The sequence below is a fragment of the Rhinolophus ferrumequinum genome, chromosome 4, assembly GCF_004115265.2.
Source record: "Rhinolophus ferrumequinum isolate MPI-CBG mRhiFer1 chromosome 4, mRhiFer1_v1.p, whole genome shotgun sequence".
Lineage (NCBI taxonomy): Eukaryota > Metazoa > Chordata > Mammalia > Chiroptera > Rhinolophidae > Rhinolophus > Rhinolophus ferrumequinum.
The window spans coordinates 51966376-51983591 of record NC_046287.1 but is presented as its reverse complement, the minus strand read 5'-3'; the positions used below and the strand labels follow the sequence as shown (position 1 = coordinate 51983591).

Sequence of the window (17216 nt, the reverse complement as noted above, 5' to 3'; positions counted from 1 at the left end):
TATGGCAAAGACATCTGAGGTGGGGGAGGCAGCCTTTTGGGGAAACTGTGCTGGGGCTGCAGCTGCTGCCAACTTACTTTGAGTGCAGCGGTGGCAGCTGGAGCCTCCTGCGCAGCTGCCCTGGGGGCTGCTGCTCCTGCCTGGGGGAGACCTGGCAGCCGCTCAGCTGGGTGCCCCCGCAGTTCCTCCCGGAGGTTCCCCAGCTCTGCTTGCAGGGTAGCCACCCTGCAGAAAGACACCACCGTGAGGCAGCAGGACATCAGGGCCAGCAGCAAGGTTACGGCCAGCAGCGTTCCATCTCTGGAGAATCGGACAGAGGGACTTTCCTTCTGGGGGAGGATGGAGACACACTCCTTCACTTTCATTTCTTCTCTTCCCTTAAGACAAGAAGAAAGGCGTGACTGCTCCCCTTCTGTGGAGTCATCCATTTCACTCCTTGTGCTTTGAAGGTTTGGGTCTTTAGAATAAGTGACCACAGGGAATGGATCATTTCCTGTTATCTGTGTTTGCTGATGTCCTACATTGATTACATGGCCCCGCTAGGCTCTTGCCCTCAGGAGAATTCTCCTGAATTTTCTTCTCTCTGTCCTGCTGCATCGCTGCCCCTATTGTATGATAGGTCTTCCTGGCATTTGCCCTTCTAGTCGATTGCTCAATCAGTCTTCCTCATTTCACTTTCAGTTTTTGTAAGAATTTTAATGGCATCTCAAAATGCTCATTCACAAACGAGCCCCTTAAAACTACTGATTTGACGGAACTTTGGGTTTGGATCAGCACACTTGAGGGAACTTAGCTACGCAGGTGCTTAAGGAGCTCCCCCTTTTGCATCATGAGAGAACTGGGTCTACATGGGGCCCTACATGGCTTTGCAGGGAAGGGGAAAACGAACATTCAAGTTCCTGCTTGTGTAATAAAAATAATTAATGTGAAGGTCAGATAAGCTAAGTGCTTTAGCATTGAACTATACTCAGCTGGAGAGTGATTTATTAACAGCCCTCAAGTAGGAAACAAAACGAAGTGTCCTCAAGGGAGGCACGGAAGTCCACTGGGGAGTATTCTCTTTATTATCTTCGCAATGTAATAAAAAGAATGTGACTAAATTTTGCAAGCCTATTTAGATTAAATTATGACAGGGGTTCATTACACGTGGGGGATACATTTTGAAGGGAAAGCTTTTTCCTTCTGAGACTCACTGTTTGGGAGTCAGTTACCCACAGGATAACTCGTCCTGAGGGGGGTCCCACCTCTGCTCTTTCCACTTTTGGAGCTAGTCCTCACTCAGTCTGACACTGTTTTGAGGAGAATCACCTTGTTTCCAGCTCCAAATACCTTAGTCCCACCATGAACTGCTCTTTCTCTAAAGCACCTCTGTATGAGCCCATAGGTTGCCTCTGCCCCAGTCTAACATGTATACAAAACAACCTGACTCAACCCAGGGTCCCTTTAGTTTTAAAACTCTATTGTTGGATTGGGTATTGCTGCAGGGACACAAATCATGCCTTGTCTTGAATACCAGGCTCCTGGACATTCTTGGTTTCTGGCTGCTCTACCCCTAGCACCTACATATCATGTAAGGAGTTCACACTTCAAGAACTGAGTTACTGAGCACCTGCCAAGGCCTGGCTAGGCACAACTCCCGTAGGTGCTAAGACTGTGGAGCTCTCCCTCACCCCACATTTCTATGTTCTCTTCAAAAGGAAAGTTACAGAAATAATGTAAGTAAAGATACGGGCTCCAGAGCCAGGGTACAAATCCTGGCTCTACCCCTTACTTTTCTTTGGCAACATATGTAACCTCTCTGTGATTCAGTTTCTTCATCTGTTAAATGGGATGATAACTGTCCCTGAGAATTGTAATGAGGCTAATAGGAATGTAGAACTACATTTAAGATGCTTCCATTTTTTATTCATTTTCATTCACTGTGTTCATTCATTACGTTAAATATGTATCACTCATTCATTATACGAATGAAATGTTTCACTCATTTATCATGTGAAATATTTTCATTATTACAAACAGTGCCACAATAGACATCTTTGTATATGTCTCCTTGTAACATCTGCAAGGTGTTTCTCAAGCAAACACCTGCTGAAAAGTAGGCACATCTTCACCTTTACCAGGTGTCAACTGAGTTACCCTCCCATGAGTTCCCGTTTCCTCATTATCTCACTAAGCTTGACTCCATTTTATTCATTTTTACCTGTTGGGATTGTTCTTTGTTTCCGTTGTGTTTGCAAGTTCCAAGGCCTTTTTAAATGACTTTTAAAAACCTTTTAAAAAGTTAAAAATGTTTTAATGATTACTTTGGTCCTCCAAATTAGTTGTTCTCTAATCTCTGAGGTCTTGTTCTATAAATGAGTATACAAACTCTTTTGCATCAGACGTCACGTAATACAAGTCATTTGTCACAGTCTTTGTTTCCATGTCAATCAGGGTGACACATACTAGATAATGTTCCTGTTTTTGTTTTTTTTTTAAATAAAAAAGCATTAGTTTGGGATTGTAATTAAACCTTTTTGACTGAAAGTATTTGAATCTCACTCAGGTTATATGTGTGTGTATTAATATTACCTAAAATCATGCAGAAATTAAAGAATTCAAGGCAGTGATAGAAACTAGCTACTCTCAGGGTGCAGCAGCCACTGCTTCTTTCTGTGAGTCAACATGCTTCCACTTCTGATGGGCCACTCATTTCTATAATCGACTGTAAAAGTTCTGAAGAGAGAGAGCAGAATTTGATTGCTTCAGGGAACTGCCTCTGCCTTCAGTGCCCTATTGGGCAGAGACCTTCATGCCTGACGGGCTCAAAAGACAGCCACTGACCAGGCTCTATGTAGCCATTTTAAAACAAATACTCCATTTTGAATCACGCAGTGAGCAACCCTGAGCATAAAAAGAGCTAGTGTTTCCTCCACACAAGGCAGCAGAGAGGCCTCCCCCTGACCCAGGCATGGAGAAGCAGTCATTGCCATTTGCATGTCCTCCACAGTGATCACACAATTAAATTTCTCTGAAGACAGGTAGATAACTGAATGGAATTCATGTGCTCTTGAATGTCTTACCTAGAGGAAAAAAAGGAAGTTATCACTCCATAAATCAAGGATCTGTTTCCTGCAGAGGAAATGATTTGACAATAATTCAACTGAAATTTTGTGAAATGAATAGCATGTCCATATTCATTGAATAACACACTGAACCACAAGTTTATTCAGGGAGGAAAAGCTATGATACCTGAGCCACAAAGAGGTCTCTGTTAGTTTTTAGCTACTTTTTACCCACTTCTTTTTCTCAGCTCGAATGTAAAACTTTCTGTAATATAGCTATACCAAATTTAATAAACGAATGGAGATACCATATTACTTGTCCCACCCACTCAGGAGTAGGCATTTAGGAACATGTGAAGGTACATTTGAAAAGAATTTAAGTTCTAAGTTTATCCAAGAGGCTAAACCACAGTATGAAACAAACAACCGTTCTTTGACTGCTTGCTTCTTATATTGACAACCTCAAAAATATTCAACATGCTTAATTATAAACTTCTGGCTAATAGTATTATGAAGAATTAGAAGGTTTGGAAAATCTCTGCTATATCCCTTTCTTTGATGAAAGGTTTCACAAGGATTTGGACCACTCAAGCATGGAGACAATAATTCATATATATATATATATATATATATATATATATATATATATATGCATGTACTTAAAAACAGATCAACAGATCTAGGAAAAGATGGCTTCCTAAAGTGTTCAGAATACGAAAAATAGTTTGATACAAGTAATTATTATATTTCAGAAAAAATTATATTATTTTGTGGTAGAAATAGATATGTAGTCAGTGGTTATTCTAGTGAAACTTGATTTGGAAGGCTAAATGCTAATCACCCTGTGTAATTTAACTGTGAAGCAACAATATGTTTTGAAAATTAGACAGCTCTGATCATTTCTTATACAAAAAAGTGTCATGACTAGTAATGTTGATTTCTTTTTCTTAATAGTTATATGCAAAAGCGGAGTATGTATGCATTTACTGGAGCTTAAGTGTTTTTCACTGTTGGAAAAAAAAATCCACCTTGGTAAGAACTCAGTGTTCATTTGTGAATATGTCCCCAATTTGTTGTGTAACTGCTCTCAGATTTAATGCTCTTGAATAATGTTTATTGAAGTGTGTTTTTAATAAATTTCTGTCTGACAACAGTATTGGCTACCGGAGGGGAAGGGGCGTGAGGGGAGGGTGAGGAAGGTAAAGGAGGTTAAATACATGGTGACGGAAGGAGACTACACTTTGGGTGATGAGCACCCTATGCAATAAACAGGTGGCGTTTTACGTAAATCGTGTACCTGGAACTTATAAAATCTTATTAACCCCAATAAATTCAATAAATAAAAAAATTAAACAAGGAAATTTCCGTTTAGTCAGTAGCATTTTCAACAAAAATATAATTTAGTCGTTCATTACCTTTATAATATTTACATAATATTTTCATTAATATTAAGATGGACACACCATATGTCAGTCAAGGAGATCATCTATCTATTTCGTATACCATGAATGGGTTTTTCTAAGTTACATATATAGACACACAGAATACACATTGACACACAGGAACACTCAAATAATACCTGGTCAGATTTGACCACCTTAAAAACCTTGGAAGAAATGATAAAGTAATTCTACCCATGCAGGAAATATTAATTGTGAAATTCTCTCTGCCTTTGAAAATTAATAAAGCAGAGTTTTCAAACATTTTTAACGATTACTTTAAAATTATGCTCATTGAATGTGAGAAGTAAAACGATAAGGGTTAGGAGTGCGGGCTCTGAAGTCAGACAAATCTGTATGCCCAATTTTGTTTCACCATCTTAACAGATTCTTTCCTGCTGCAAATCTAGAAACAAATTTTGTTTAGATGTCCACCTTTGTGGGATGCTGACGGATTGCACGCTTTTAGTCTTACTCATCGCAGTGTAGTCCTGGTGACTCCATCCATGTTGCCAATAGGAGCTAAGCGTGGACGAATGAGTGAGATTTTCAACAATCAGATATAAAAGGGTAGTCTCTTGAGAGGCTCATCATCTTTAAAGAGAAACACAAGAAAAAGACACTCTTCTTGCTCTCTCACACATCTACATATGACACCCTAGAACTTTGCTGGCTGACCAACTGCTGTGATGCTCAGGCTGACAGGCTGAGGATAGGAGAGCAGGGTCGTAGAAGAAATCTGGGTCTTTAATGCCATTGTTCTGCTGACTTAATCTATTTTTTGTGTTCCCTATTTCGGTACTTCTTTGTATTGAGTAATACTTTTTCCTTATTTTTTAAGCCATTTTGACACAAGATTAGATGTTAATGCTGTCGATGTATGAAATGTCCAAACCTGTAGAGAAGTTTAATGAGTTTATTTGAACCAAACTGATGACAATCGCCGGGAAGCAAAATCTCAACGGATTAAAAAAATGCTTCAGAAAATGGCAGTTTCACCGCTTATTTTATACATTACAATCAAACAAGAAGATGTAAGGAGGGTTACATGAAATCCATTGGTGATAGATTAAGGGGGTGGGAGAGGGCAAAGCGGGGATATCGATGGGATTGAATAAAATTAAAACGGAGAGACACATTTCTTTTACATTGGTGGGCACAGGATACTTAACAATTAACATTTTACAGCACATACAGATTGTTTTTGGGAAACAAGATAACAGTGAGGGGTTCTGTTTTCTGGTGCTCTGGTGCTGTGGCTTGTGCCCTGAGTGGTCTGGAAAAAGGGATTACTCTGATTTTCCAAGGGTATGTTATCTTAGATGCCAAAAGACAATAGACAGGCTCACTTAAGGTAAAGACTGACCTTTGTCAAGGAAGCTACAGAACAAGGATGTGACTACCATCCATGACCCGATTTTAGTTAGGAATTTTTATGTTCAGACCATCCTATGTGGTTAATTTCAGTCTCTAAGTTTGTAGGGCCTGCCATGCAGGCCACCCCTGAGCTTGTCAGGTTTAGTATGTGGCCCCTTCTTTGTCTACAATGCACACAAAGACATACTGATGAATTCTTCTAGTTTGAGGATATTTATATTCCTACAACTAAAGGACTTTGTACAGAACAATTTTGAATGTTTCAGATTTTTTTTTTCAAATGTCCACATTTTAAAAACTTTTTAAAAACATTTTAAAAACTACAGCGTAAAGAGAAAAGGTAAGCATCCATTGCTAGAAAGACTAATTCATTCATTAAAAAGACTTTTATTTTCAGTTTTGCTATAAAGTTATTTTTTGGTAATTTCAGTTATTTCGTAGTATTAGGAAACTTAAGAAAACAGCATCTTTATAAGTGTTTTTCATAGAGATGTATTTAATGTATTTAATGGATCTGTCTTTTCTATGTAGGCCCAGAATAAATTCAGCACCTCTTTCAAAAAAAGAAAATATGAAATCAGAATTGTGGGTCTCCATGTAAGGAAGGAATCACTTCAAATAAAAGAAAAACCAAAGGAAGCTCTGGGTATTCTGAGAAAAAAATGCATTTTTTTTTTCTCTTTCCTGCCTTCCTTTCAGATAACTTCCTATAGTTATCTATCTTTCCTGAGCCAAACTGCAGGGAGCCTGGAGCCTAGAGACTGGATGTTAGTAAGACATTGGATTCAAATTGTCCCTAGAGAAAGAAAAATGAAGTGAGGCTTTTTCCTCCAAAGTAAGAATTTTTTTTTTATACGTTAATTTTATTTTTTTAATTTATTGGGGTGACGTAGTATCCTATCTGGGACTGGAGTCTCAGTAGATCCTGTAATGAACGGGTGAGCAGAAATCTGTGGGCTCCAGGGGTAATTCCCATGAGCCCCACATGAGTGTGCCAAGTTTCCTTGACCTCTGAGTGCACAAAGGAACTAGACGAGTCGAGTTGTCCTCCAGTCCCCAAGGCTGGGAGAATATAAAGAGATGAGAGGAAAGGAAAGCATCCCTGAATGCCTCATCAGTAGACTACAAGTTTCCTTGTGAGTACAAAGCCAGTTTATCAGGTTAGAGATGACTTGATTTGTCACCAGTTGGACAAGAATGCACCAGCTCTGGTGGTAAAAACAACTAATGAGATTTTTAGAAGATGTCAGCAGTTACAGAAAGAAAGAGAACGCAAAAATCCCCCTATACATACACAAAACAGAGGTGACAGAGACAACTCGAATTTTAAAAATTAATCAAAGATTCAATTGCAGGAATTTTTTTTTAGGAACTAAAAAGGATTCCCATAATTCCCCAATTAAACAATTCAATAGAATAAAATGAAGGAAAGGGTGGTCACTTTTGAGATCTGAATTATTGGCCTACAGGATAAAGTGGAAGTAAAATCTTAAAAACAAAGTATAGGCCTAACATGCAAAAAATAGGAGGAGGGATAGATTAAAAAAATAGGGGAGGGATAGATTAAAGAGACCATGATTTAAAAACTTGTAGAAAAAACAAACAAACCTTTTTTTTTTTAATTTATGAAAGACCTGAAACTGCAGTTTGAAAGTGCTCACCATGTGCTTCACCAAGTAGAAACTCAGAAAAATAGACCCAAGAAAGTCCTGGTGAAATTCCTGAACATAGCAAAATTTGTGGGATGTGTGGAAAATAAAGCATATCAAAACTTGTGAGATGCATTTAAAGCTATTTTTAAAACGAGTAATATAGCAGCTCCAATTGTGTATTTCAGAAAAGAAGAGTGGAAAACAATGACCTAAGCATACAATTCACAAAGTGCTAAAAAATTAAAGAAGTAAAAGCAAATTAAGACGATAAATGAAATATAAAAAGAAGAGAAGAAATTAATAGATAGCAAGCAACCACATAATAAAGAGGATGAGGAAATTTGGTTATTTGAAACAACAAATAAATGGACAATCTTTAGGAAGACAAAGAAAAAAATGTATAAATTTGCACTAACAAAGAAAAATGGGACATTTCTAGAGCTATTACAGATGTTAAAATGATAGTAAGGGTATTATGAACTATTTTTTGCAGTAATATGGGGAAATAGAAGTTTACATACTTTGTGTGTGTGTGTGTGTATGTGTGTGTGTGTGTGTGTGTGTGTGTGTGTATGTGTACAACAGAAATGAAACAATAAAGCAGGGAAAGCAATTGCTAGATGAAGGACACTCACGTTTTACTTCTTCAGTAATGTTCTATGTGCAGGAGGTACAAAAGAAAAAAATGAAAAATTGAAAACTGCTAATGGAGCTTAAGTTCTGTTATGTAAGATCATTCATTTCAAACAATTTCAAAATTTCTTTGATAAATTTATGCAAAACAGCTTCTTATCTCATTTTCAATTTCTTGTGTAGCTGTAGCTATCTTTTTAATTGCGTACTTGTGACTTCTTTTATTTCATGAAAGGATAGCTAAAACTTATTTTGTTATTGTTGTCTAAATAATCGCAGGTAATTTTACTTTATGATTTGCTTCATTCTACTTTTCTTGTTTTATTCTTTATTTTAACTTCTTCTGTTAAATTTTAAACATTCATTTCTTATTTCATATAAATATAGGCTACTAAATGATCATAGGAATATGAGCATTTCTTAGCGAAATTCAAACATATTTGATATGTAATGTTTTTATTATTAATATTTTCAAAAAATTCTGATAACTAGGTTTGGATTTCTACTTTGACTCAAGAGTCATTTTAACAGGTGTATGTTAATTTCCAGGCATTTTTTTCCATTTTTTGTACTAATTTCTAGTTTATTGTATAGCATTAACATTTTCACTATTTCTATTTATAAAATTTAATTAGAGTTTTTGTGAATTAATAATATTACCATTGTGTGAATATAACACAAATACTTGAAAATAAGGTACAACTTTACTAAATCTTCAATATCCTTCTTTTTTGTTTATGTGGTCTGTCACAGACTAATAGAGATGGACTAATGTCTCATACAACTAATGTCTTTCTCTGTGTATTTCCAGTTGTTTCTCCTGTGGTTTTAACTTTATGATCTCAATGCCATATTATTTAACATTATATTATTTAGTTCAAAAAAGATAAGAATATAATGACTCGTGTTTATTAAAACATCTTTTTTTTTTTTTCAAATGGACAAGGAATACTACAAAATTTAATCAACATTAACAACTCAAAAAGGTAGAGGTTTTTACAGGCTGCTGTGAGGGACAGTTTGTGAAGATTGTGAGAACAAACCCTCTGGTGGAAGCCCATTTGCAATGTGACTTTGTAGCTCTTCCAATCAAAAGATTTCTCTATGTTCTTGCCCCTTGAATCTGAGCTGATTTTGTGAGTGGCTCTGAGCAGTAAAACATGGCAGATGTGACCCAGTTTCAGCTTTCACTCTCTTGGACTGCTTCCCTGAGACCACTATATAAGAAAGTCAGTTTAGCCTACTGGGGGATGAGAAGACACATGGAGAAGCACCAAAGTGTCCCAGCATCTACTACCAAACATGTGAGTAAGGCCATCTTGACCCTTCCAGCCCAGCATGGCTGCCAGATGCATGCAGTCACCTGAATGTGCTGAGAGGGAACTGCAGAAGAACCACTCAGAAAACCCACAGAATTACAAAAATAACAAATCATCACTGTTACACTCGTAAGACATGAAATTAAGGTGGTTTGTTACTTAGCAACAGATAACTGAAATATCACATTCACTGATTATACAATTTAATAAAAAAGGAATCATTACAAAAGTTGACCAGAATTGTTTACTTGAAAATGTAAAAATAGATTCACAAGTAAAGTTTTAATCAAAGAGGTATGCCAAACTGAAATTAGAAACTACCTAGAAACCAATGAGAAGGAAACAATTTATACTAAAACAGCAAAGGCAATACTCATCAATAAAATTATAGCATTAAAGACAAAACTACAATCAAAATACAAGGATATTCAAAAGAACCAAATGCTCATCTGAAGAAATTAGAAACAGAATAAAATAATCCAATACACAAAGTGAAAAAACCATCAATAAAGACAATAAGCATTGGTGACTATTAATTTTGTATTGCTAGTTAGGATGTGAGCAAAGGCTACACTTTCAAAAATGTAAAATAATAAAGTTGTTTTTGAAACCAATTTGACAATACCTAGTAACATGGAAAACACATACATAGCTCAACTCAACAATCTTATTGCTAAGAATCTATCCATTGGGAGAGAAGAATAGAAAAGAACACATATATGTAGTCTCACATGAGATTAAATTCCATTATGTTTAGTCGTCTGTTCGGAAACAGTAACGTCTTGTGTTTTCCTGCTACTCAAACTATAAAGCTAAAGACTCTCTTGTTCTCAGATCGTTTTATTACCAAGTCTAATCACCCAAGAGAAATGTAATTTTATAGAAAAAATTATAAAAGCTGTATTAGATAATTGCGGTCAGTCATAAAACATGACTCATATGTTAGTAAGAATTCATCAATTGTACTTATTGTCAATTACCTCTGAATTTCTTGCATTCAAAATGAATTTGCTGATTTTTTTGTTTATTCTTCTTAAATATAAGCCTCGTTGTTCTACTGCTAGTATAAAAAACAGGAGAAGGTGATTTCCAGGATTTTAACCAAAAGCATAATCTCTCATTTCACAGCTACAGCTGTTCATGTATTTTAAAGTAAATAATGAGCTTCTAATAGTTTCAAAAATTAAACAGAATCCAGACCGATGTTAGTATTTCCACACTCAGGAAAAGCAATCATAATGCAGTACAAAATTCACGTGAAATTTTCATTATCGTTTATCAATCAGCAGTACTTGTAATAATTAACCAAGCACAAGTCAAATCAAATAAATAAAGTATAAACCACACTTTGCTAGTAACTATTAAAATCCTTACGATTTCAGAATAGTACTCATCTTAAATCATTAACTGTAGACAATATTTTTTTTTTTTTTACTTTTTAAAAATTTGGGTTAAAGTACACATCACATAAAATTTTCTACCTTACTCTTTTTTTTTTTTTAAAGTCACTCTTCAATTTCTCTTTAATATAGTTGACCTTTGACTTGGTAATTCTCATCCCATTCCAGACAAGAAGACCTATTTCATTTTGGGAAACCTCTGCATGTCATGGATTTTGCAGCACAAAGAGGATGTACATATCACCCCAGGCTGCAGAAGGCAGCAGAGTGTGTGGAACAAGCCCGGCTAGCACTCAGAAAATCTGGGTTCTACTTATAGTTTGTTGACTAGGTTTGGTCACTTCACCCTCATGTCTCATCTTAATCATCTGTAGAAAAATAGTAACTCTTCTTTAGGGGCTCTTCCATTCTAATCAGTGCAGAGAAAGGCATTTGATTCCCAGGGCTATCCTTTGCCTGCAATGCCTCCTATGGCCCTATTGTGGTAAAAAACACAAAGCATAAAATTTACCATTTTATCCATTTTAAAGTGCACAATTCAGTAGTATTAAGCACATTCACACTGTCGTACAACCATGACCACCATCCATCTCCAGAACTTTTTCATCTTAAAAAACTGAACATCTATACACATTGAACTAACAACTCCACTACCCCTCCCCCAACCCTTGGTAACCATCATACTACTTTCTGCCTCTATTATGTTTGACTACTCTAGAATCTCATATAAGTGGAACCATTCAGTATTTATCATTTTGTGGCTTATTTTAATTAGCACGATGTCCTCAAGATTCATCCATGTATAGCATGTCAGAATTAACTTCCTTTTCAAGGCTGAAAAATATTCCATTGCACATATGTATTAGGTTGGTGCAAATGTAATTGCAGTTTAAAGGTTAAAAATAATTGCAAAAACCACAATTACTTTTGCACCAATCTAATATGTCTGTGATTAATGTAGGTGGCCCTCATCCAATCCATTGAAGGACTGAATAAAACAAAGGGGCTGACGATCCCTCAGGCAGAAGGAAACTCCTCTTACCTGAATGCAGAGCCTGAATTTAGGTCTTTTTCTTCCTTCAGACTTAAACAGAAACATTGGCTCTTCTGGGGTATTGAGCCCACTAACTTCCAGACAGGAACTTACACCATCAACTCTCCCTGTTCTCAGACCTTCAGACTTCTATTGCAACATATATATCTTCATACACACACACAGACCCACACACACACAGTTGGTTCCTTTTCTCTGGAGAACCCTAATACAACACCACATTTTTGCATATCCATTCATCCATCAGTGATGGATGATGATCAACTTGGGTTGCTCAGTGATCAACTTGGGTTGCTTCCATCTTTCAGCTATTGTGAGTAATTGCTGCAATGAATATGAAAATGCAAACATCTCTTCGAGACCCTGCTTTCAATTGTTTTGAACATATCCACAGAAATGGAATTGCTGAAACATATGATAATTTTAAATTTTTTGAGGAATCTCAATACAGTTTTCTATAGCAGCTGCACAATTTTTACTTTCCCACCAACAGTGATCAAAGGTTCCAATTTTGCACCATTACTGCCAACACTTGTTATTTTCTATTTTTTTCATAGTAGCCATCCTAACAGATATGAAGTAATATGTGATTGTAGTTTTGATTGCTATTTCCCTGATTAATGATGAACTATGGACATTTTTTAAAGCTTTAAAAAATTACTTAAAAAATAACATAAATGATAACTTATTTACAGTATGAAATAAAGCTACAGACAGTTCTTATTCATTGATTGGCAAATTTTCTCAATTCTGCCTGTGAAAAACCTCAGTCTTCCTTCCATGTATCTCTTTTACTCTCACACTACCGCCATACTCACAACACTGTGACACTAGATGTGTAGGCATATTCCCCCATCAGCAATTCTCTGCAAAACCAGCTGGATGTCCTATCATTTCAATTCTGACACTATCTACCTGGAGCTAGTGTTAGATTCTGCAGGTTAATGGCTCAGTCCCACAAGACTGTCTCCACCCCACTTCATATGCCAATCACAAGTCCAGGTTGTCACCTGTGCTTCTGATGCGTTGGCTATGTATCAGAGGTCCCCACAATCCCCTCCTTGGGTTTGATTAATTTGCTAGAGCAGCTCACACGTCTCAGGAAGAGAGTTTACTTACTGTTTACCAGTTTGTTATAGAAGAATATGACTAAGGATACACATAAACATTCAGATGAAAGAGATGTGTAGGGCACAGTAGGTGGGAAGAGGTGTGGAGCTACCACACCCTCTTCAGGAACACCATTCTCCCAGCATCCACGTGCACTCACCAGTCAAGAAGCTCTTCAAACCTCCTATTTTAAGCATTTTTATAAGGGTTCATTAGACATGATCAATCATTACCTCCACTTCCAGCCCTTCTCCCATCTCTGGAGAATTGATGGTAGAACTGAAAATTCCAAGCTTCTAATTGTTGTTTTGTCATTGCAGTGACCATCACCTGATTAGAACAAAAACACTGCTACCACCTAGGATATTCAAAGGAATTTAGGAACTCTGTGTCAGGAACCAGGGTCAAAGAAAAATAAAAGTATACACACACACACACACACACACACACACACACACACAGTGCCAAAAATGTATACAAATTTTAAGAAAGGAAAAAATTATTAAAATTGTAATAGTCAATATATACCAATAACAAAAGATGAATACAAGTCACGTTTGACTTCTGCAGTTACAAGAAGTGCTCAAAGTGGTTACCATCAGCATCCAGACACTTCTGATTACGGCGAACTACTGCTTGAGCAACACTGACTAAAGTGTCCACTTGTATACATTTTTTTGGCACTCCCGTTATATATATTTTTTCTTCTAAATTATTTTTAATAACATGCATGTTAACTTATTAACATGTGAAATAAAACTATAGATAAACAATTCTTATTGATCAACAAATATTCTCAAATATGCTGATTCATTTGCAAATACCTGGTGAAGCAAAATCAGAAGTAGGAGGTTGCTGAGTTGATCAGGGGACTTAGTTGGATTAATTGTATAGTTACTGTTATCAACCCATGTTAGCAAAATAAACCTACATACTCTCTTGTGACACATCTGCTTTAACACCCACACTCTCAGCGTCACCGTCTCCTTGGTCATTTGAGGACTTACTGCCAAACTGGCTTCCATTTTCTGAGCCTCCAGACACTCTTTTAACTGAGACATTGTTTTTCCTTGAAATTTTTATTTTATCTAATGGACCATTCTAATTTTTAAGAATATTTGTATATGTTTTATCTATTATGTTAGGTTGGTGCAAAAGTAATTGCAGTTTAAAAGGTTAATAATTGCAAAAAAAAATTACTTTTGCATCAAACTAAGTTTGGTCTATAATGCAAAACATAAAACTCAAGTGCAATGTACAAACCAGATAAATAGCCTAGTTCAAAAAAAAACTTCAATGACTTTTGGGGAGAAACTGAGGGCAGATTAATAATACTGAGTCTTCCTATCCATGAACATGGAATGTCTTTCTATTTATTTGTCTTGTTTACTTTCAGTAATGTTTTATAGTTTTCAGTGTACAGTCTTTTGCCTACTTGGTTAAGTTTATTCTTATTTTATTATGTTAATACTATTGTAGATGGAATTGTATTCTTAATTATCTTAGGTATAATACTGATATTGTGCTGATTTAGAATGTCCTTATTCTTAGGTGATGTATACTGAAATATTAAGTGTTGTCATAATTGCAACTTACTTTGAAATAGTTCAACATAAAAGAAAAGATACATGATAAATGTAACTGACTGACAGAGAAGTGAAGCAAACATGGAAAAAAAACATAAGCAAATTTTGAATATAAGTGACGAGTGAACGGTTATCTATTTTATTATTTCAACATCTGTGTAGGCATGAAAACTCTGTGACCCCCCGCCCCCCCAAAAAAGGAATAAAAGATCAATCATCTTTTTGTTCTGTGGAAAGCAAATGTTGGAGGTGAGGTGGCACCTCAGTCTTTTGTCCATGTACATAACAATCCTTTTCCCAAAAAGTAAAATGATGACACCGAGTTGGTGTAAAAAAACAGCTTTTTGATTTAGCCATTATTTCTTGTTCTAACACCGCATTTACAATTGAGTTTTTGGTGTGAAAGTAACATATAGAAGCAAAATAAATGAGTAAACTAGCACAAAGGCAAGAGGGGGATAACATTAGTATATCATATAAAGGTTCTTAAATTTTACATGAAGAAGTATATTATTTGAAAACAAACTGTAAATGTAAAAAGAATGCTGAGAGAACTTAAAGAAAGCCTCAAGATGAATATTTTTAAAGATAAATTTGACCCAAATTGATAGTTCATCAATTCATAAGCTTTTAAAAGAAAGTAACATGCTGATTTCAATATTTGTATGGAAATGCAAATGATTTTGAATAGTCAGAAAATCTTGAAAAAGAATAAATGTTGAGGATTTGCACTAAATTATTTCAAATCCATCAGAGTGGTACTGAAATAAGACAGAGAAGTCAATGGAACAGAATCAAAAGGCCAACATAAATAGCCTCTCTCTTCCTCTCCCTCCCCACTTTCCCTCTCCCTCTCCCTCCTCCGCCCCCTCTTCTCCCCGCCCCACTACAGTAACAAGAGTCAATACTGTAAAACTGCCCTGATCTTCTGCTTTTGGCCAATGAGTGGTTACAATTACACAATTCTAAGTGTGAATGTCATCCCCTCTTTCTTACTCCTTTATCTTTATCATAAATATGTTCATTTCTGCCACCTTGAAGTATCCAGCTAAGGAAAAAAAGAAATGTAAGAATTAACTTTGTCACCACGTTTATAGTTAACCTAGAGGAGTTGACACTATTAAGCAAATAAAGGTGTGGTAATCTAATAGCAATGAAGGTTGTTGATGATGACCAAAATTCATGAATAAATCTTAAGTAACAGAGAAATAGTAAATTACAATGCATGTTGGGAACATGATTATAAGTTAAGACTGTTAAAAAAGTTTCAGAAAATGGTGTCTTGCTTCTTGTTCCATCAGGAGTAAACAGTACAAAGCCGAGAGTCTCTGCCCCCTTTAATTCCCGTGGACTCTGCACTGTAATAAAAAGAACTGTTCTTTGCTGTAACACCAATTTGCTAATCTTTTTCACCATGATACTATACACCAAATTTTATAACCCATGTGTATTTACATAAGCAATTAACACTCAACATCCTCAGGAGCTCTCTAACTGAGGATTAGCTAATTCGTTCATTCAAATTTTGAACAAGGTCACAAACCTGGTTCCAAACTGTCAAGTGCCAGCTACTCTGCAAAGAGTTGAATCAAACATCTCATTCTCTTTCTCATCTAGGGACATCTCTCATTCTCCTATCCTTTAAATGTCCAAATTCCTCGATTCTAGGTTCTACAATGCAGAATTGGGCCCATAAAAATACTACTGCTCTTCCCTCTGGGCACAGATCCTTCAGGTTGTACCACCATTTGCATTCACACATTTGGGAACCTACTTGGAACCACAGGTGCTGAGGCTCTGAAATTAGCATCAGGGTGCTGCTGCTACTCATGGCTACTGCCCATATTAGCATAGGTCTGATGTACTCTTCCTTTTCCATGTCAGCAGCCTCCACCGTAAGTCTGATTGACAAAGTCTGGGTCATGGACAGAATCTGCATCTTAGCTGTGAGAAGAGCATCCCACGTGGGGAGACCATCGCTGGCTCATCTTTGCCAAAGCAAAGGGCAGGTGCTGCTGGGCAGCTGAAAAGAATGAAAAATGTTCATTACTTTGCTTTATCGGCACTTCAAACTCATTATGAACTTGAGCTCACGGTATTTCTTCTCAAAACTTCTTGTGTTCTCTTAATCATCCAGGTATTAAAGGCAAAGATATAGTATCAATGCTGTATTATCCTGCATTCCTCCCCACCAGTTACACCCTAAGTATACCATGAATCCATCTACTTCTCTCCAGATCCACTAGTATTACTTGAATCCAAGACTTTTTACTTAGAATATTCCTAAAAGGCCTCACCCATTACAGCTTTGTTGAGATACAATTTGCATACAGCTCTATTCACACATTTAAAGGTACAGTTCAATGATTTTCACTATTTCCACACAGTTGTTATACAGATTGATCACATTTAGAACATTTTCATCACCCTAAACAGAAATCCTGTAACCATTAGCAGTCACTCCCCATTTCCCCGCAATGCTCCTAAACTAAGGCAATGAAAAATCCACTTTCTGTCTAGAGTTGCCTATTTGGGGGATCATATTGCAAATAAATGGAATCATACAGTCTTTTGTGACTGGCTTCTTTCACCTTGCATAATG

General features: G+C 36.4%; 1 protein-coding gene across 1 annotated transcript in view; it reads right to left on the bottom strand.

The window, feature by feature from the left end:
• Positions 1 to 594, bottom strand: part of TNFSF13B (TNF superfamily member 13b) — a 30597-nt gene extending 30003 nt beyond the window's left edge. Inside the window, exon 1 of the mRNA XM_033104617.1 lies at positions 78 to 594. Coding sequence (XP_032960508.1) covers positions 78 to 428 — 351 coding nt within the window. The 5' untranslated portion in view covers positions 429 to 594. The remainder of the gene's footprint in view (positions 1 to 77) is intronic.
• Between the last annotated feature and the right edge of the window lie 16622 nt (positions 595 to 17216).